Raw genomic sequence first — 22994 nt, forward strand, 5'->3', positions numbered from 1 at the left:
ATCGCATTACAGTCACAGCATACTGCGATTGTTTTCTCGGTTCGAATAGGGCTGAGAAAATAATCGCTCATGGGTGCTTGCACATAGGCTAATATTGGTCCAAGTGGAATGAGATGTTTTATCGCATACCACTCGCTCCGATTTTCATGCTGTATGTCTTAGGCCTTACGTGACCATCGGGCTCTGTGACCTCTGATGTTCGGTGATATCACATCAACTTACTGTTGACTTGACATCACTGTGGCCGTCTCCAGTGTCCGTGAGTTACTGGACTGTGGGCGGCGCTTCACCGCTCGTCACAACCCAATATTGCTCCTGCTTGCATGCTCTGCAGTGAAGGAGGAGGGAGCAGGGAGATGCTGGGCTGTGATGAGCGGTGAAATGCCGCCCACAGCCCAGTCACTCAGGGAGACTGCGGCTCTCCTCAGTTGATGTGACATCACCAGGCATCAGAGGTCATGGAGCCCGGGGGATCACGCGAAAAGGATGAGCGGACAGTAATATCACCACTCACTGGCACTATTGGCAACACAATGTATTTGAGAGAAACATTGTTTCTCAATATAATATTGATGTGACCAGTAATGAAAACAGGTGAACCACCCCTTTAAGTTCCACTGTTGTCATCTTTAAACCAATTTGGCTGGAGAAGAGTGTACATTTTTTAATCATTTGTATGTATTAAGTTTCACCTATAGGTAGCTGCAGATTGCCTGAATTCTTTATTTTATCTCTATTTCTATGAAGGGACATTTTCAGAAAAGCCAAGATTCAATTGCCATAGGGATAAACTATAATTTAATTAACCCAGGATAAAAAATAAACATGGTGTTGAGTGTTGGAAACTTACTGTAGACGCCTGAAAGAAAAACAAACAATAAGTGCCTTGCCTGAAAAAACCATAAATTTTTGGGAGAACAAAATGTCCTGCCAGGGATACTTACAATATGTATTATGCCATGGGGTTATTGGAGTGATCTCATCCATCTTGTGATACAATAGTTTCTTTACCTTTCCAAAGAGTATATATATGATCCCTGTGTAAAGAGAACAGGACGAGCAGAAGAGATTCCGAGAAGACGCCCAATCATCTGCAATGAAGAACCTCGTTGTCTTTCTTTGTATTATCTCTGCGCTTGTCGTCTCAGGTAAGATTAATGTAGTTACAACACAGTATAAACACAATACACTGAAGAGTGTTTGTAGGCTTAAGGGTGCGCTCACACGAGCGTTGAAATCGGACGAGTGCAATGCGAGAACATCTCGCATTGCACTCTGACCAATATTGGTCAATGAGGGACAGCAGTTGGTCAGCTTTTCTCGCATCTAGATTCTGGATGCAAGAAAAGTAGCAGCATTCTATGATTTTCTGCGAGACCCATATCTCTCAAGTGAATGGGTGCAAGAGATACATCGGACTGCCCTCGGATGTTATCCCAGTGCAGTGCGATATACGCACAGGCTGACAATGGAGGAGATGGGGGGATTAACCCATCCCTCTCCTCTGCAGTGCCCGCCCTCAGCTTCACAGCTCTGACCTGATTGCAGGATCGGGTCACAGTCGCATGACACTCGGCTCATGTTCACAGCAGAGCCTAAGCTGGGGGTCATTAGCATATCGCATCCGATGCCGAGTCCAGCCTAACTGACATGTTCCTTAATGATTTTCAATAGTTCTACACCTAATATAAAAGGGTTTGTTCAGGAAATTAGCATTAATGTCCTAACCATAGGATAGTGAAATAAAAAACTGAATCGCACATCCTAACAGATAAATGTGAATAGATGCAGACCGTAAATACAATAAACTAAAGATTAGATAACTGCACTCTGGAAACATTCAATATGGGAGTTATAGACCTTCATTACTGTCATTAGAAGTAGAAAAATTGAGAGACTTAGCACATAAAGTGGCCAGTTTATGAGAGCCCAGCAGCCAACAACAAGGTGTTTCTCTTTGCTGGGTCCCTATCATGATATGCCTCTCTCTGGGCTGAAAGCCTAAAATTTTAACAGCACACAGGACCCTACTAAACTGAAAAGTACCTAAAGCTTGTGGGAAGAGTGCTCAGTCAGAAGGATTGAACTACACTGACCAGAAAATTCAAACAGATAAGTGTGAACAGGTGCAAACCGTAAATACAATAATCAAAATAATTATAGACAGCTGCACTCTGTAGCACTATAGCTTGCAATCATTTAATAAGGGAAATTAAAGACCTGCATTACTAGTGTTGAACATAGAAAAATTGGGATATTTACCGCATTTGCAACTGTTCACATTTATCAGTTAGGATGTGCAGATCACTTTTTTTTATTTCACATTGTAGTCCATTCCTTCTGACTAAACACTCGTTTGACTAGCTTTATGTGGGTTTCAATTTAGCAGGTTCCTCTATGCCCATAAAATTGTAAGCTTTCAGCCCGCATTGAGGCATATTGGGATAAAGACCAAGTATAGAGATATGCCTTGTCCCTGGCTGCTGGGCTTTCATAAACTGCCACTTTATGCACTGAGTACCCCAATTTTTCTATTTTCAATAGTAGTAATGCAGGTCTAAAATTCCCCTATTAATTTTTCTTTTTCAAAGCTAAAGAGGGCAGCTGTCTGTTCTAACCCTAACTCGTCTCATCGGTGGGGATGTAACAACTGGCACCCTTGTCAATCAAATGTTCCAGATACCAGGAAGCCCATCAACTATGTAGTGGCTGTAGTTGAATACTGGATATCTGCCCCTATTTGTATCAATAGGGGTGGATGTGCAGTGCCCAGCCACAACCACTATTCTATTGATGGTGGTGGGGTGTGTAGCCCAACATCTGAGTAGTTGTTGCTACCAGCAAGAACTAAGCAAATCAAGAGTATTAAGCCAAAGAGTTTTTCTTAATAAATGAAAAATCTTTATTAAAAATAAAAATATTCTAAAAAGGAGACACGCCTCTCAGAATGTGATCAAAATTCTCTCATCTGTTATATGTTACGGCAGAACTTTTTTTTATCAAAAAACAGACCCACCATTCTATATTAATTTCACAATATAGAAAAATTTATCTAAGAAATCTGGACTATAGGACAGCAAGTTAAAAATAAAACATAATTTTATTTTGTACATTAAAAACATTCTAAATATAAACAGTACATGCCACCAGTGTAAGGGTAAACTACACAGACCTTAGTATAAAAATAAATACAATATATTCAATGTCCTTCAAAATAGATCAGCAGCAATCATAAATATGTTAACACTTAAACTTCCAAATAGACAAAGTATTAAAGTGCAAAAGTGCCACTAAATTAAATATCAGTCTATATGTTGTTACAGACTAGCATTATAAATAGCCCTCCACCGTATACCTCATACATACAGTGCCTACAAGTAGTATTCAACCCCCTGCAGATTTAGCAGGTTTGATAAGATGCAAATAAGTTAGAGCCTGCAAACTTCAAACAAGAGCAGGATTTATTAACAGATGCATAAATCTTACAAACCAACAAGTTATGTTGCTCAGGTAAATTTTAATACATTTTCAACATAAAAGTGTGGGTCAATTATTATTCAACCCCTAGGTTTAATATTTTGTAGAATAACCCTTGTTTGCAATTACAGCTAATTATCGTCTTTTATAAGACCTGATCAGGCCGGCACAGGTCTCTGGAGTTATCTTGGCCCACTCCTCCATGCAGATCTTCTCCAAGTTATCTAGGTTCTTTGGGTGTCTCATGTGGACTTTAATCTTGAGCTCCTTCCACAAGTTTTCAATTGGGTTAAGGTCAGGAGACTGACTAGGTCACTGCAACACCTTGATTTTTTCCCTCTTGAACCAGGCCTTGGTTTTCTTGGCTGTGTGCTTTGGGTCATTGTCTTGTTGGAAGATGAAATGACGACCCATCTTAAGATCCTTGATGGAGGAGCGGAGGTTCTTGGCCAAAATCTCCAGGTAGGCCGTGCTATCCATCTTCCCATGGATGCGGACCAGATGGCCAGGCCCCTTGGCTGAGAAACAGCCCCACAGCACGATGCTGCCACCAACATGCTTGACTGTAGGGATGGTATTCTTGGGGTCGTATGCAGTGCCATCCAGTCTCCAAACGTCACGTGTGTGGTTGGCACCAAAGATTTCGATCTTGGTCTCATCAGACCAGAGAACCTTGAACCAGTCTGTCTCAGAGTCCTCCAAGTGATCATGACCAAACTGTAGACGAGCCTTGACATGACACTTTGAAAGTAAAGGTACCTTACGGGCTCATCTGGAACGGAGACCATTGCGGTGGAGTAAGTTACTTATGGTATTGACTGAAACCAATGTCCCCACTGCCATGAGATCTTCTCGGAGCTCCTTCCTTGTTGTCCTTGGGTTAGCCTTGACTCTTCTGACAAGCCTGGCCTCGGCACGAGTGGAAACTTTCAAAGGCTGTCCAGGCCGTGGAAGGCTAACACTAGTTCCATAAGCCTTTCACTTCCGGATGATGCTCCCAACAGTGGAGACAGGTAGGCCCAACTCCTTGGAAAGGATTTTGTACCCCTTGCCAGCTTTGTGACCCTCCACGATCTTGTCTCTGATGGCCTTGGAATGCTCCTTTGTCTTTCCCATGTTGACCAAGTATGAGTGCTGTTCACAAGTTTGGGGAGGGTCTTAATTAGTCAGAAAAGGCTGGAAAAAGAGATAATTAATCCAAACATGTGAAGCTCATTGTTCTTTGTGCCTGAAATACTTCTTAATACTTTAGGGGAACCAAACAGAATTCTGGTGGTTTGAGGGGTTGAATAATAAATGACCCTCTGAATAAACTTTTCACAATTTAAAAAAAAAATAAAAAAAGAAATAACATTCATTTTTGCTGCATTGCATTTCACACTTCCAGGCTGATCTACAGTCCAAATGTCACAATGCCAAGTTAATTCCGAATGTGTAAACCTGCTAAATCTGCAGGGGGTTGAATACTACTTGTAGGCACTGTATATTAATTGTCAAGTGACTAAACCCATGGGTAACTGTCAAGCAATTAATCTAGTTTCATTTACATGCTGCACATGAAGAAAGGAACATTTTTTCTATAACTTACACAAAGTTTGACTATTGGCCTGTGTGTTTCCCTCCTGCATCCGACGCGCGTTTCGTCACCTTCATCAGGGAATGTATCTCAAAATACCTGGTCTAAAAAGATTGTCCACACAAGAAATATATGCATAGTGAAAAAATCAATACAAATAGGCAAGTTGCTATATTATAATAAGTCCACTAGATGACCAAGCAGGCTAAAAAGGAAGGGGTGGACAGAAAAAAGACGGACAAAAAGGGAGAGTGAAATAAGATGGAAATGCGCAAGTAAAAGGAAAAACAAAATAGGTCACCACTTGGCAAAAGACAATGATGAAGGTGTGACATAGACGGAATGTGGGAAAAAAGTAGTATCTGAAAAAAACTCTAAATCATTATGTGCGCAAAAAATACATACATAGCGAAAAAGTCATTAAAAGAGTTGAGCGAGTACCTAACTATTCGTACTCGCTATACTCATAACAAATACTGTCTAATACTCACGAATTCATTCCAAATAGCGTGTGCAATGCAAGTCAATGGGAAAAAACTTGTAAAGCAACGAGTAACCCGAATACCATACTATTCGTGAGAGTAAAAAATAGTACGGAATTTGGGTTACTCATTACATTGTGAGTATTCCCCATTGATTTGCATTGCACACTATTCGGAATGCATACGCGAGAATTAGACAGTACTCGTTATGAGTATAGAATAGTTAGGTACTCGATCAACAAAAGTCATAAAACAATATGTATGTATAAGTAACATATAACACAGAATCAATATACGCACAATATTGAGTATGAGGAAAACCTCTTGATAGTCTCAATGAGAGCAAAGTTGAAAGTATAAAGAGAGATGAGAACGAAATAGTGGGAAACAGAATAAAGTAGAATAAAACAGAAGCAATGTATATATAACACACAGTTTGTGGAAAAATTGCAACTTGTGGACATTGTGTTATTGCGGAAAGCTCCTACAGAAAGCGGGCAAGCCTGAAGAGTTATGTGGCAGTCAATGACCATACAAAATCCACATAATTAAATAGAAAAGGAAAAAAAATTAAAAAAAATTATATATATATATATATATATATATATATATATATGATGGCGGATCACTCAAAAACAAGGGAGTATTAAATGTCCAATGTGGGACAACAGCTTAACCCTTAAGCCCCGGGTGATTTTCCGGTTTTTGTTTTTTTGCTCTCCTTCTTCCAAGAGCCGTAACTTTTTAATTTTCTCGGCAATCTTGCCATATGAGGGCTTGTCTTTTGCAGGACAAGTTGTACTTTTAAATGAAGCCATATGTTTTACCATATAGTGCACTGTATAATACAAGTGCAGAAAAATTGCAAAAAAGAGCGATTGGATTGTTTTTGGAATATTTTATTCACCATGTTCACTATATGGTAAATTGATGTGCCACTGTGATGTGTCAGGAGAGTATGAGTTTGTAGAGATCAAACATGTATAGGTTTATTTTTATCTAAAGGGTTAAAAAAAATCAGAATTTTGTTAAAAAAAAGTGGCACACTTTTTGCACCATTTTCCGTGACTCATAGCATTCTCATTTTTTGGAATAAGGGCCTCAGTGACCACTTATTTTTAGCATAGTGAGCTGAGATTTTCGCACAGATCCTACATTCTGATCTCCTGTTATTGCATTTTGTGCAAAATTTGCTACTAGAAAATGTAATTTTGGCATTTGGATTTTTTTAAAATTCTCTCAGGTGTGATCTGATGTATGTGGGGGTGTGTTCCGCTGAAGGTCCTGGTGCTCCACTGCAGCGGAAGGCAGGTCCTTACCGTATGCCGGCCAGAAACAATCGATATTCTTGGATGTGGTGAGTGTGTGTGTGCAGTCTGATGTGTAATTGTGTGTGCGATCTCATGTGTGTGTGTGATCTGATGTGTGTGGGTGTTCGTTCCACCTGCAGGTCCTGGCGCTCCACTTCACAGCATGCCAGGTCCTTACCGTATGCCGGCCAGAAGCAATTGATATTGTTGGATGTGGTAAGTGTGTGTGTGCAGTCTGATGTGTAATTGTGTGTGTGTGATCTGATGTGTGTGGGTGTGCATTCCACCTGCAGGTCCTGGCGCTCCACTTCACAGTATGCCACGTCCTTACCATATGCCGGCCAGAAGCAATCAATATTGTTGGATGTGATGAGTGTGTGTGTGTGCAGTCGGATGTGTAATTGTATGTGCGATCTCATGTGTGTGTGTGATCTGATATGTGCGTTCCACCTGCAGGTCCTGGCGCTCCACTTCACAGCATGCCTGGTCCTTACCGTATGCCGGCCAGAAGCAATCGATATTGTTGGATGTGGTGAGTGTGTGTGTGCAGTCTGATGTGTAATTGTGTGTGTGTGATCTGATGTGTGTGGGTGTGCGTTCTACGTGCAGGTCCTGGCACTCCACTTCACAGTATGCCATGTCCTTACCATATGCCGGCCAGAAGCAATCGATATTGTTGGATGTGATGAGTGTGTGTGTGTGTGCAGTCGGATGTGTAATTGTATGTGCAATCTCATGTGTGTGTGTGTGATCTGATATGTGCGTTTCACCTGCAGGTCCTGGCGCTCCACTTCATAGCATGCCTGGTCATTAACGTATGCCGGCCAGAAGCAATCGATATTGTTGGATGTGGTGAGTGTGTGTGTGCAGTCTGATGTGTAATTGTGTTTGTGTGATCTAATGTGTGTGGGTGTGCGTTCCACGTGCAGGTCGTGGCACTCCACTTCACAGCATGCCTGGTCCTTACTGTATGCCGGCCAGAAGCAATCGATATTGTTGGATGTGATGAGTGTGTGTGTGTGTGTGTGTGTGTGTGTGTGTGCAGTCAGATGTGTAATTGTATATGCGATCTCATGTGTGTGTGGGATCTGATATGTGCGTTCCACCTGCAGGTCCTGGTGCTCCACTTCACAGCATCCCAGGTCCTTACCGTATGCCGGCCAGAAGCAATTGATATTGTTGGATGTGGTGAGTGTGTGTGTGTAATCTGATGTATGATTGTGTGTGCGGTCTCATGTGCGTGTGTGATCTGATGTGTGTGATTGTGTGTGCTCCCGGTAGGCATTTAATGAGTATGATTGTGAGGTCTTCTCTCTTATTTCTTTTTGGAGTGTCTGCTTTCTATAATGAAGTGTCCTGCAGTATTCTATAACTATTTTTAGCTGGAGGAGGACTTATATTGAAGCCTTGCTGAAAACTCCTAGTAGCGTTTATTTTCACAATAGTTCTAATTTTCAGGAAAACACGTCAGAAGTAGAGTTGAGCGCGGTTCGTGGTTCGTGGTTCTCCAGTTCGCGGCTCGAGTGATTTTGGGGCATGTTCTAGATCGAACTAGAACTCGAGCTTTTTGCAAAAGCTCGATAGTTCTAGAAACGTTCGAGAACGGTTCTAGCAGCCAAAAAACAGCTAAATCCTAGCTTGGTTTCTGCTGTAATAGTGTAAGTCACTCTGTGAATCAAACTATTATCACATTTCAGTGTATAGTGTGCGTGAACAGCGCCTTCAGATCACTGCTGTTTCTATAATGGCGATCGCCATTTTTTTTTTTTTTTTCTTGTCTTCCTTCCCTAAGCGCGCGCTTCTTGTGGGGCGGGCCAGCATGTCAGCCAATCACAGACACACACACATTTAAGTGGACTTTGAGCCAGAGAAGCAACGGCATGTGTGATAGGATCTGCATGTCACATGTCCCTGCATTATAAAACCGGACATTTTCTTCACGAACGCCATTATCTGCCTTCTGCGTCTTTGGTGTCAGACATCAGTGTCGCAGCTCCGTCCTCCTGAGTCCTATAGCCGATACAGCTGTATGCGCTGCATACACAGCGTTAGACAGCTTAGGGAGAGCACATTCTAGCAGTCCTTTTAAGGGCTCAAAGCGGCAGGGTCAGAGAGCCATAAGTGACAGGTCCTGCAAACAGCAACAGCGTCTGTGTAGCCCAGGTCAGGGATTTCCTCCCTGCATTTCACCATTAGGAGGGAATAGAAAGGCAGGCTTCCATTCCTCTACCCAGAGCACCACAATCCTGCCACTGTACCCTCTTGTCCTCTGCACACTCCAACTCATTCTAAGTAAGCCATTATACTAGCAAACATTCAGTGTACCTAGTGGCATCCTATACGTGGCTATTGGACTTTGCTATAGTCCCACTAGTGCAAAGACATTTGCAGAGCACATCTGCCTGCATTGCACACTACAACTTTTTTAAACTAAGCAATTTTACTAGCAAACACTCAGTGTACCTAGTGGCATCCTATACGTGGCTATTGGACTTTGCTATAGTCCCACTAGTGCAAAGACATTTGCAGAGCACGTCTGCCTGCATTGCACACTACAACTTTTTTAAACTAAGCAATTTTACTAGCAAACACTCAGTGTACCTAGTGGCATCCTATACGTGGCTATTGGACTTTGCTATAGTCCCACTAGTGCCAAGACATTTGCAGCACGTCTGCCTGCGTTGCACACTCCAACTAATTATAACTAAGCCATTATACTAGCACACACTCAGTGTACCTAGTGGCATCCTATACGTGGCTATTGGACTTTGCTATAGTCCCACTAGTGCCAAGACATTTGCAGCACGTCTGCCTGCGTTGCACACTCCAACTAATTATAACTAAGCCATTATACTAGCACACACTCAGTGTACCTAGTGGCATCCTATACGTGGCTATTGGACTTTGCTATAGTCCCACTAGTGCCAAGACATTTGCAGAGCGCATCTGCCTGCGTTGCACACTCCAACTAATTATAACTAAGCCATTATACTAGCACACACTCAGTGTACCTAGTGGCATCCTATACGTGGCTATTGGACTTTGCTATAGTCCCACTAGTGCAAAGACATTTGCAGCACGTCTGCCTGCGTTGCACACTCCAACTAATTATAACTAAGCCATTATACTAGCAAACACTCAGTGTACCTAGTGGCATCCTATACGTGGCTATTGGACTTTGCTATAGTCCCACTAGTGCCAAGACATTTGCAGAACGTCTGCCTGCGTTGCACACTCCAACTAATTATAACTAAGCCATTATACTAGCACACACTCAGTGTACCTAGTGGCATCCTATACGTGGCTATTGGACTTTGCTATAGTCCCACTAGTGCCAAGACATTTGCAGAGCGCATCTGCCTGCGTTGCACACTCCAACTAATTATAACTAAGCCATTATACTAGCACACACTCAGTGTACCTAGTGGCATCCTATACGTGGCTATTGGACTTTGCTATAGTCCCACTAGTGCCAAGACATTTGCAGAGCGCATCTGCCTGCGTTGCACACTCCAACTAATTATAACTAAGCCATTATACTAGCACACACTCAGTGTACCTAGTGGCATCCTATACGTGGCTATTGGACTTTGCTATAGTCCCACTAGTGCCAAGACATTTGCAGCACGTCTGCCTGCGTTGCACACTCCAACTAATTATAACTAAGCCATTATACTAGCACACACTCAGTGTACCTAGTGGCATCCTATACGTGGCTATTGGACTTTGCTATAGTCCCACTAGTGCCAAGACATTTGCAGAGCGCATCTGCCTGCGTTGCACACTCCAACTAATTATAACTAAGCCATTATACTAGCACACACTCAGTGTACCTAGTGGCATCCTATACGTGGCTATTGGACTTTGCTATAGTCCCACTAGTGCCAAGACATTTGCAGCACGTCTGCCTGCGTTGCACACTCCAACTAATTATAACTAAGCCATTATACTAGCACACACTCAGTGTACCTAGTGGCATCCTATACGTGGCTATTGGACTTTGCTATAGTCCCACTAGTGCCAAGACATTTGCAGAGCGCATCTGCCTGCGTTGCACAATCCAACTAATTATAACTAAGCCATTATACTAGCACACACTCAGTGTACCTAGTGGCATCCTATACGTGGCTATTGGACTTTGCTATAGTCCCACTAGTGCCAAGACATTTGCAGCACGTCTGCCTGCGTTGCACACTCCAACTAATTATAACTAAGCCATTATACTAGCACACACTCAGTGTACCTAGTGGCATCCTATACGTGGCTATTGGACTTTGCTATAGTCCCACTAGTGCCAAGACATTTGCAGCATGTCTGCCTGCGTTGCACACTCCAACTAATTATAACTAAGCCATTATACTAGCAAACACTCAGTGTACCTAGTGGCATCCTATACGTGGCTATTGGACTTTGCTATAGTCCCACTAGTGCCAAGACATTTGCAGCACGTCTGCCTGCGTTGCACACTCCAACTAATTATAACTAAGCCATTATACTAGCACACACTCAGTGTACCTAGTGGCATCCTATACGTGGCTATTGGACTTTGCTATAGTCCCACTAGTGCCAAGACATTTGCAGAGCGCATCTGCCTGCGTTGCACACTCCAACTAATTATAACTAAGCCATTATACTAGCACACACTCAGTGTACCTAGTGGCATCCTATACGTGGCTATTGGACTTTGCTATAGTCCCACTAGTGCCAAGACATTTGCAGCACGTCTGCCTGCGTTGCACACTCCAACTAATTATAACTAAGCCATTATACTAGCACACACTCAGTGTACCTAGTGGCATCCTATACGTGGCTATTGGACTTTGCTATAGTCCCACTAGTGCCAAGACATTTGCAGCACGTCTGCCTGCGTTGCACACTCCAACTAATTATAACTAAGCCATTATACTAGCAAACACTCAGTGTACCTAGTGGCATCCTATACGTGGCTATTGGACTTTGCTATAGTCCCACTAGTGCCAAGACATTTGCAGCACGTCTGCCTGCGTTGCACACTCCAACTAATTATAACTAAGCCATTATACTAGCACACACTCAGTGTACCTATTGGCATCCTATACGTGGCTATTGGACTTTGCTATAGTCCCACTAGTGCCAAGACATTTGCAGAGCGCATCTGCCTGCGTTGCACACTCCAACTAATTATAACTAAGCCATTATACTAGCACACACTCAGTGTACCTAGTGGCATCCTATACGTGGCTATTGGACTTTGCTATAGTCCCACTAGTGCAAAGACATTTGCAGCACGTCTGCCTGCGTTGCACACTCCAACTCATTATAACTAAGTTACATTGTCAGGGATATTTATTCTTTATTATTCTGCTGTTAATAAAGCTAGACCACCACTGCAATCTTCACCACCTCTCAATTTTTACTACCACATTTTCAGTCCACAATCTTGTCGCAATCAACATGAGTGGCAAAATGACAGATGCTGGTGGAAAGGGGAAGAGGCGTGGTGGAAAAGGCAAAAAAGGTTTTGTCAGTGGGGAAGGTGGCAAAGCTCCATTATCATCTGCTGAAGATAGACCATCTACTAGCAAAAGTAAGATGTCTACTACTTATTGTGGACAATCCGATGTGCTCCCTTTATTACGGACACGAACAAGAGGAACAAAGGTAGATGATGGGCAAAAAAGGAAAATGCTTGAATGGATCTCAAGTGGTCCAACAAGTGCCCTCTCAGCCACTTCAAGTACCGCATCCAAAAAACACCATTCCTCTGAGTTGTCATCCCAATCACACTTGATTTCTCCCAGCTCTGAAGTCTCCATCAGCCCTGCACAGTATGGTGGAACTGAGATGGCTGAGTCTGCAGAGCTGTTCAGTCACACTATAGCCTGGGAATCAGAGGTCTGCTCCCAAGCTACAGTGAGTACAGAACAGGAAATGGTCTGCAGTGATGCCCAGAACCTTTGTGACTCAGATTCAGGCCGTGAGGACCAAGTTTCTGAGCATAATGTTGACCCTTTGTCACAAACTGTAACACCTGTGGTTATAGACAATGAGGAACATACTGATGAAGATGAGACTCAGATACCCGATTGGGATGACAACTTAAATATTCGGTCAGGGCAAGAAGAGGCTCGGTCTGAGGGGGAGGGGAGTGCAAACACAACAATTGATGATGACGTTCTAGATCCCACCTACTGTCAACCCCCAGTCAGGCACTCGAGGAGGTCAACAGAGGCGGTGGAGGAGGATGCAACCGACGACGAAGTTACCTTGCGCCTTCCTGGACAGAGTCGGAGCACTGGTAGCACGTCTACAACTGCATCCTCAGCCACCACTCTGCCTATGAGCATTATTCGGGGTGGATCAACAGGTCGCATGGCCTCTAAGCCTTGCCTAGCCTGGGCCTTTTTTCACATCGAAAAAGATCGCCCAACTCATGTGATATGTAACATTTGTCATGATTCTGTTAGTAGAGGTCAAAACCTCAGCAGTTTGACAACTTCTTCCATGAATCGTCACATGAATAAATATCATAAGTCCCGGTGGGAAGCTCACCGTGCTGCAATGCCGGCTAGCGGAGCGAACCATCCACCGCCCGCCCCTTCCAGTGCATCCGCGCGCTCTTCATCTTCTAGGACTGTGGGGACAGCTGTCACACCTGTTTTTCCACGCAAAACTTCCACCACTGTAACCGCAACAGGCAGTTTGCTTGTAAGGTCGTCAGTTGGTTTGGAAGGGGAAACAAGTGAGTGTGTACAGCTCTCTCAGACATCGATAGCACCAACGTTGGATGAAGGCAACATCATGTCTCCGCCTGAACTTTCCTCACAAACCTGCATTTTTCCAGGGACACCCTACTCAACACCATCTACACACAGCAGCCAGATCTCTGTCCCTCAGATGTGGTCAAATAAAAGGCCACTTCCTCCGACCCATGACAAAGCTAAGAGGTTGACTCTATCCCTCTGTAAGCTGTTGGCTACCGAAATGCTGCCTTTCCGCCTAGTGGACACACATGATTTTAGAGAGCTTATGTCTGTCGCTGTGCCCCAGTACCAGATGCCTAGTCGCCACTACTTCTCTAAGAAAGGTGTGCCCGCGCTACACCAGCATGTCGCACACAACATCACCGCTTCCTTGAGAAACTCTGTGTGTCAACGGGTGCATTTCACCACCGATACTTGGACCAGTAAGCATGGACAGGGACGTTACATGTCGCTGACTGGGCACTGGGTAACTATGGTGATAGATGGTGAAGGGTCTGCTGCACAAGTCTTGCCGTCCCCACGACTTGTGTGTCAATCCTCTGTCTGTCCAAGTTCCGCCACAGCTTCTGCATCCTCCACCTCATCTGGGTCCTCCACCTCCGCCCCAAGCCTGCCTGGTCAGGCCACCAGCGTTCTCACTGCGCAGAAGAAATCACGCACGCCTCATTACTATGCTGGCAGCCGAGCGCAACGGCATCAGGCGGTCTTTAGCTTGACATGTCTTGGTAATAAGAGTCACACAGCTGAGGAGTTGTGGTCAGCTCTGCGGTCCGAGTTTAATAAATGGTTGTCTCCACTCAACCTGCAGCCTGGTAAGGCCGTGTGCGACAATGCTGCAAACCTGGGTGCGGCCCTTCGCCTGGGCAAGGTGACACACGTACCTTATATGGCTCACGTGTTGAACCTTGTCGTGCAGCAATTTTTAACACACTATCCCGGCCTAGATGGCCTTCTGAACAGGGCACGAAAACTGTCTGCTCACTTCCGGCGTTCAAGCGCCGCAGCTGAGCGACTTGCATCGCTCCAGAAGTCTTTCGGCCTGCCGGTTCATCGCCTGAAATGCGATGTGGCGACACGCTGGAATTCAACTCTCCACATGTTACAGCGACTGTGGCAGCACCGCAGAGCCCTGGTGCAATACGTCATGACGTATAGCCTGGGCCAACGAGATGCAGAGGTGGGGCAGATCACCCTGATGGAGTGGTCTCAGATCAAGGACCTATGCACCCTTCTGCACAGTTTCGACATGGCGACGAATATGTTTAGCTCTGACAATGCCATTATCAGCATGACGATTCCAGTCATTTACATGCTGGAGCACACGCTAAACACTATTCGGAGTCAGGGGGTGGGACAACATGAAGGGGAGGAACTACAGGAGGATTCATATGCGCAAGGGACAACAACATCACCAAGGTCCAGACGTTCATCATCACCAATGCAGCAGGCATGGGACCATGGGGAACAGGGATCGACAAGGGCGCATAGTAGCAGGCGAAATGTTGAGCAAGGTGCAGGAGAACATGAAGAAATGGAGGACGAACTGTCCATGGACATGGAAGACTCAGCGGATGAGGGAGACCTTGGTCAAATTTCAGTTGAAAGAGGTAGGGGGGAGATGTCAGAGGAAGAAAGAACGGGTAGCACCTCTATGCCACAAACACAGCGTGGACTTGGTCCGCATGGCTGCGCAAGACACATGAGTGCCTTCTTGTTGCACTACCTCCAACATGACAGTCGTATTGTCAAAATTAGAAGTGATGATGACTACTGGATTGCCACACTATTAGATCCCCGGTACAAGTCCAAATTTTGTGACATAATTCCAGCCATAGAAAGGGACGCACGTATGCAGGAGTATCAGCAGAAGCTGTTACTCGATCTTAGCTCGGCTTTTCCACCAAACAACCGTGCAGGTGCAGGGAGGGAATCTCCCAGTTGTAACTTGACAAACATGGGACGGTCTCGTCATCTTCACCAGTCTACCCGTACCAGTAGGACCGTATCTGGTGCCGGTAACAGCAATTTTATGGAATCTTTTCATAATTTTTTTAGACCCTCTTTTGCAAGGCCACCAGAGACAACAAGTCTGACACATACTCAATGGCTGGAGAGGATGATACAGGAGTATCTCCAAATGAACATCGATGCCATGACTGTGCAACTGGAGCCTTGCTCCTTTTGGACTTCAAACATAGAAAAATGGCCAGAGCTCTCCAGTTACGCCTTGGAGATTTTGTCGTGTCCAGCTGCCAGCGTTGTCTCTGAACGTGTATTCAGTGCTGCTGGGTGTGTGCTGACAGATAAGCGCACGCGTCTGTCCAGTGACAATGTGGACAGACTGACGTTCATCAAAATGAACAAGTCATGGATCCAGAAGGAATTTACTACCCCTGTGTCATCCTGGGGAGAGTAAATGCTTGTGGATTTGGAATGTGCTTGATGCAAATCAAAACATCCTGTTTGCAACTAGGGCCCAAGTGCTGCCACTGATGGGGTGGGTGTCTGTGTGGCCCAATTTTTGGAAAAAAGGGAGACTCCGCTTGGAGTAACCCTTGCTTACATTGTTTTTAAAAGAAGCCAAGATGAACAAGTCATGGGTCAGCAAAGACTTTGCTACCTACCCCGGTGTCATCCTGGGGATGGATAAGAATGGCGTATTTTGGAATGTGCTTGATGCAAATCTAGCTGTGAAGTGTACAACTGGGGCACAACTGCTGCCACTGAATGGGTGGGTGTGTGGGGCCCAATTTTTGGAAAAAAAGGGAGACTCCGCTTGGAGTAACCCTTGCTTGATGTGTTTTTAAAAGAAGCCAAGATGAACATAGCTGGGATCAGGAAAGACTTTATCTACCTACCCCGGTGTCATCCTGGGGACGGATAAGAATGGCGTATTTTTTAATGTGCTTGATGCAAATCAAAACATCCTGTTTGCAACTAGGGCCCAAGTGCTGCCACTGATGGGGTGGGTGTCTGTGTGGCCCAATTTTTGGAAAAAAGGGAGACTCCGCTTGGAGTAACCCTTGCTTGATGTGTTTTTAAAAGAAGCCAAGATGAACAGAGCTGGGATCAGGAAAGACTTTGCTACCTACCCCGGTGTCATCCTGGGGACGGATAAGAATGGCGTATTTTTGAATGTGCTTGATGCAAATCAAAACATCCTGTTTTCAACTAGGGCCCAAGTGCTGCCACTGATGGGGTGGGTGTCTGTGTGGCCCAATTTTTGGAAAAAAAGGGAGACTCCGCTTGGAGTAACCCTTGCTTGATGTGTTTTTAAAAGAAGCCAAGATGAACAGAGCTGGGATCAGCAAAGACTTTGCTACCTACCCCGGTGTCATCCTGGGGACGGATAAGAATGGCGTATTTTTGAATGTGCTTGATGCAAATCAAAACATCCTGTTTGCAACTAGGGCCCAAGTGCTGCCACTGATGGGGTGGGTGTCTGTGTGGCCCAATTTTTGGAAAAAAAGGGAGACTCCGCTTGGAGTAACCCTTGCTTGATGTGTTTTTAAAAGAAGCCAAGATGAACAGAGCTGGGATCAGGAAAGACTTTGCTACCTACCCCGGTGTCATCCTGGGGACGGATAAGAATGGCGTATTTTTGAATGTGCTTGATGCAAATCAAAACATCCTGTTTGCAACTAGGGCCCAAGTGCTGCCACTGATGGGGTGGGTGTCTGTGTGGCCCAATTTTTGGAAAAAAGGGAGACTCCGCTTGGAGTAACCCTTGCTTACATTGTTTTTAAAAGAAGCCAAGATGAACAAGTCATGGGTCAGCAAAGACTTTGCTACCTACCCCGGTGTCATCCTGGGGATGGATAAGAATGGCGTATTTTTGAATGTGCTTGATGCAAATGTAGCTGTGAAGTGTACAACTGGGGCACAACTGCTGCCACTGAAGGGGTGGGTGTGTGTGTGGCCCAATTTTTGGAAAAAATGGAGACTCCGCTTGGAGTCACCTTGCGGTGTTTTACATGATTTTAGAAGGGCGTGCCATGCCTATATCTGTGTGTCCTCCTCTTTTTCCTTGTCCAGCTGTTTTGTTTTCGCATGAGTATATGTCCTTGTCACTTTCCAATGTGTTTGAGTTGTTTGTCACCTTTAGGACACCTTTGAGGGTGTTTTCTAGGTGTTTTTCTGTGTTTTTGATTGCCTGCCATTGTTTCCTATGCAGTTCGAGTTCGGTTCGTCGAACGTTCGACGAACCGAACTCGAACGGGAGGTCCGTTCGGCGAACCAACCTCGAGCCGAACCGCGACCGGTTCGCTCATCTCTAGTCAGAAGTTTGATATGTCAAAAATAAAATTGGCCTAATTGCGTAAATTTATCCAAAAATTGGATTTGCAGTAGTTATTCTTAAAAAATGTTATGTCCCTTATTATGTGTGACTGCCTCTAGACTACAGAGCATAATAATCATAAGCTGTTAAGAAAATAAAATATCTCAACACTTACCTCTAAAGCTGACACACTACCCCATATTTGGTCCTCAGGGCTTCTTTTTTCTGCCATTATGTTTCACTTCTCTGGCCTCCTCTACCCACACTGTTCACATGCAGCAAATTGCCCAAAAAAGATATGTTGAAGAATAGAGCTTTTTACAAAAAGTCAAGCAGATTTCCATTTCACTCAAATAAACTTGACTAGCTGTAGATAGAAGATTTCTATGAGCCAAGATATCAAGTAATTGTGGAAATAAGGTAAGATTATTGGCGATAACCAATTTACAAGTCTTGTTGGCTATGGTTATACAGTTAGGTCCAGAAATATTTGGACAGTGACACAATTTTCGCGAGTTGGGCTCTGCATGCCAACACATTGGATTTGAAATGAAACCTCTACAACAGAATTCAAGTGCAGATTGTAACGTTTAATTTGAAGGTTTGAACAAAAATATCTGATAGGAATTGTACAAATTTCTTTACAAACACTCCACATTTTAGGAGGTCAAAAGTAATTGGACAAATAAACTAAACCCAAAAAAAAATTTTTAGTTTCAATATTTTGTTGAGAATCCTTTGGAGGCAATCACTGCCTTAAGTCTGGAACCCATGGACATCACCAAACGCTGGGTTTCCTCCTTCTTAATGCTTTGCCAGGCCTTTACAGCCGCAGCATTCAGGTCTTGCTTGTTTGTGGGTCTTTCCGTCTTAAGTCTGGATTTGAGCAAGTGAAATGCATGCTCAATTGGGTTAAGATCTGGTGATTGACTTGGCCATTGCAGAATGTTCCACTTTTTTGCACTCATGAACTCCTGGGTAGCTTTGGCTGTATGCTTGGGGTTATTGTCCATCTGTACTATGAAGCGCCGTCCGATCAACTTTGCGGCATTTGGCTGAATCTGGGCTGAAAGTATATCCCGGTACACTTCAGAATTCATCCGGCTACTCTTGTCTGCTGTTATGTCATCAATAGAGATGAGCGAACCGGTCCCGGTTCGGCTCGAGGCGGTTCGCCGAACGGGGGGTCTGGCTCGAGTTCGGCTCGTCGAACGTTCGACGAACCGAACTCGAGCCCATAGGAAACAATGGCAGGCAATCACAAACACAGTAAAACACCTAGAAAACACCCTGAAAGGTGTCCAAAAGGTGACAAACAACTCACAACATAACACAAACACATGGGAAAGTGACAAGGACATATACTCATGTGAAAACAAAACAGCTGGACAAGGAAAAAGAGGGAGACACACAGATATATGAGTATATGCAAAGAAACAGCGATTCCATTATTGTGCAACTTGAGCCCTGCTCATTTTAGGCTTCCAATCTGGATAAATTGCCTGAGCTCGCCACGTACGCCTTGAGGATCTTGTCGTGTCCTGCAGCCAGCGTTCTCTCGGAACCTGTCTTCAGTGCTGCTGGGGGTCTGCTGGCAGATAAGCACACGTGTCTGTCCACTGACAATGTGGACCTGGCTCTCAGAGGACTTTTCTTCCCCTGGGTCAGCCAGGGGAGGCGAAAGGCACGCGTATTTTTGAGAGTGCTTCATGCAAAGCATCTTTTTCTTTGTCAAAAGGGGGGCTCAACCGATGCCAGTCAAGTGGGGTGTGTGTGGCCCAGTTAGTGGCAACGAGGGAGACTGTGGTTGGAGTCCCCTCGCTGTGTCTCTAAAAGAACCAAGATGAACAAGTCATGGCTCTCAGAGGACTTTTCTTCCCCTGGGTCAGCCAGGGGACGGGAAAGGCACGCGTATTTTTGAGAGTGCTTCATGCAAAGCATCTTTTTCTTTTTCAAAAGGGGGCTCAACCGATGCCAGTCAAGTGGGGTGTGTGTGGCCCAGTTAGTGGCAACGAGGGAGACTGTGGTTGGAGTCCCCTCGCTGTGTCTCTAAAAGAACCAAGATGAACAAGTCATGGCTCTCAGAGGACTTTTCTTCCCCTGGGTCAGCCAGGGGACGGGAAAGGCACGCGTATTTTTGAGAGTGCTTCATGCAAAGCATCTTTTTCTTTGTCAAAAGGGGGGGTCAACCGATGCCAGTCAAGTGGGGTGTGTGTGGCCCAGTTAGTGGCAACGAGGGAGACTGTGGTTGGAGTCCCCTCGCTGTGTCTCTAAAAGAACCAAGATGAACAAGTCATGGCTCTCAGAGGACTTTTCTTCCCCTGGGTCAGCCAGGGGACGGGAAAGGCACGCGTATTTTTGAGAGTGCTTCATGCAAAGCATCTTTTTCTTTTTCAAAAGGGTGCTCAACCGATGCCAGTCAAGTGGGGTGTGTGTGGCCCAGTTAGTGGCAACGAGGGAGACTGTGGTTGGAGTCCCCTCGCTGTGTCTCTAAAAGAACCAAGATGAACAAGTCATGGCTCTCAGAGGACTTTTCTTCCCCTGGGTCAGCCAGGGGACGGGAAAGGCACGCGTATTTTTGAGAGTGCTTCATGCAAAGCATCTTTTTCTTTGTCAAAAGGGGGGGTCAACCGATGCCAGTCAAGTGGGGTGTGTGTGGCCCAGTTAGTGGCAACGAGGGAGACTGTGGTTGGAGTCCCCTCGCTGTGTCTCTAAAAGAACCAAGATGAACAAGTCATGGCTCTCAGAGGACTTTTCTTCCCCTGGGTCAGCCAGGGGACGGGAAAGGCACGCGTATTTTTGAGAGTGCTTCATGCAAAGCATCTTTTTCTTTTTCAAAAGGGTGCTCAACCGATGCCAGTCAAGTGGGGTGTGTGTGGCCCAGTTAGTGGCAACGAGGGAGACTGTGGTTGGAGTCCCCTCGCTGTGTCTCTAAAAGAACCAAGATGAACAAGTCATGGCTCTCAGAGGACTTTTCTTCCCCTGGGTCAGCCAGGGGACGGGAAAGGCACGCGTATTTTTGAGAGTGCTTCATGCAAAGCATCTTTTTCTTTTTCAAAAGGGTGCTCAACCGATGCCAGTCAAGTGGGGTGTGTGTGGCCCAGTTAGTGGCAACGAGGGAGACTGTGGTTGGAGTCCCCTCGCTGTGTCTCTAAAAGAACCAAGATGAACAAGTCATGGCTCTCAGAGGACTTTTCTTCCCCTGGGTCAGCCAGGGGACGGGAAAGGCACGCGTATTTTTGAGAGTGCTTCATGCAAAGCATCTTTTTCTTTTTCAAAAGGGTGCTCAACCGATGCCAGTCAAGTGGGGTGTGTGTGGCCCAGTTAGTGGCAACGAGGGAGACTGTGGTTGGAGTCCCCTCGCTGTGTCTCTAAAAGAACCAAGATGAACAAGTCATGGCTCTCAGAGGACTTTTCTTCCCCTGGGTCAGCCAGGGGACGGGAAAGGCACGCGTATTTTTGAGAGTGCTTCATGCAAAGCATCTTTTTCTTTTTCAAAAGGGGGCTCAACCGATGCCAGTCAAGTGGGGTGTGTGTGGCCCAGTTAGTGGCAACGAGGGAGACTGTGGTTGGAGTCCCCTCGCTGTGTCTCTAAAAGAACCAAGATGAACAAGTCATGGCTCTCAGAGGACTTTTCTTCCCCTGGGTCAGCCAGGGGACGGGAAAGGCACGCGTATTTTTGAGAGTGCTTCATGCAAAGCATCTTTTTCTTTGTCAAAAGGGGGGGTCAACCGATGCCAGTCAAGTGGGGTGTGTGTGGCCCAGTTAGTGGCAACGAGGGAGACTGTGGTTGGAGTCCCCTCGCTGTGTTTTACATGCTTTTAGAAGGGCATGAAATGGCTTGGAGGTTGACTTTCATCATATGCAAACTGTTGGCTACCAAAATGCTGCCTTTCCAACAACTGTGGTTATAGGCAATGAGGAACATACTGATGAAGATGAGACGCAGATACCCGATTGGGATGACAACTTAAATATTCGGTCAGGGCAAGAAGAAACTCGGTCTGAGGGGTAGGGGAGTGCAAACACAACAATTGATGATTAAGTTCTAGATCACACCTACTGTCAACCCACAGTCAGACACTCGAGGAGGTCAACAGAGGCGGTGGAGGAGGATGCAACCGACGTCGAAGTAACCTGGCGCCTTCCTGGACACAGTCGGAGCACTGGTAGCACGTCTACAACTGCATCCTCAGCCACCACTCTGCCTCTGAGCATTATTCGGGGTGGATCAACAGGTCGCATGGCCTCTAAGCCTTGCCTAGCCAGGTCCTTTTTTGACATAGAAAAAGATCGCCCAAATTATGTGATCTGTAAAATTTGTCATGGTTCTCTTAGTAGAGGTCAAAACCTCAGCAGTTTGACAACTTCTTCCATGAATCGTCACATGAATAAATATCATATGGCCCGATGGGAAGCTCACCGTGCTGCAATGCGGCCTAGCGGAGCGAACCATCCACCGCCTGCCCCTTCCAGTGCATCCGCGCGCTCGTCATCTTCTAGGACTGTGGGGACAGCTGTCACACCTGTTTTTCCACCCACAACTTCCACCACTGTAACCGCAACAGGCAGTTTGCTTGGTAGGTCGTCAGTTGGTTTGGAAGGGGAAACAAGTGAGTGTGTACAGCTCTCTCAGACATCGATAGCACCAACTTTGGATGAAGGCAACATCATGTCTCCGCCTGCACTTTCCTCACAAAGCTGCATTTTTCCAGGGACACCCGACTCAACACCGTCTACACACAGCAGCCAGATCTCTGTCCCTCAGATGTGGTCAAATAAAAGGCCACTTCCTGCGACCCATGACAAAGCGAAGAGGTTGACTCTATCCCTCTGTAAGCTGTTGACTACAGAAATGCTGCCTTTCCGCCTAGTGGACACACAGGATTTTAGAGACCTTATGTCTGTCGCTGTGCCCCAGTACCAGATGCCTAGTCGCCACTACTTCTCTAAGAAAGGTGTGCCCGCGCTACACCAGCATGTCGCACACAACATCACCGCTTCCTTGAGAAACTCTGTGTGTGAACGGGTGCATTTCACCACCGATACTTGGACCAGTAAGCATGGACAGGGACGTTACATGTCGCTGACTGGCCACTGGGTAACTATGGTGATAGATGGTGAAGG

At 45.5% G+C, this 22994-nt stretch overlaps 1 protein-coding gene across 3 annotated transcripts in view; it reads left to right on the plus strand.

The window, feature by feature from the left end:
- The first annotated feature begins 1063 nt into the window (after positions 1 to 1063).
- The window catches only part of LOC142256116 (phospholipase A2 inhibitor and Ly6/PLAUR domain-containing protein-like), a 44955-nt gene continuing 23024 nt past the window's right edge, over positions 1064 to 22994 (plus strand). For 2 of the 3 annotated variants that reach the window (XM_075327653.1, XM_075327656.1), the window contains exons 1-2: positions 1065 to 1148; positions 6779 to 6892. In XM_075327653.1, the coding sequence (XP_075183768.1) occupies positions 6793 to 6892 (100 nt within the window). In that variant the 5' untranslated portion in view covers positions 1065 to 1148; positions 6779 to 6792. Of the gene's footprint in view, positions 1149 to 6778; positions 6893 to 22994 lie in introns of all 3 variants that reach the window. The other variant, XM_075327655.1, reaches the window with a different exon arrangement.

The sequence above is a fragment of the Anomaloglossus baeobatrachus genome, chromosome 11 (assembly GCF_048569485.1).
Source record: "Anomaloglossus baeobatrachus isolate aAnoBae1 chromosome 11, aAnoBae1.hap1, whole genome shotgun sequence".
NCBI lineage: Eukaryota > Metazoa > Chordata > Amphibia > Anura > Aromobatidae > Anomaloglossus > Anomaloglossus baeobatrachus.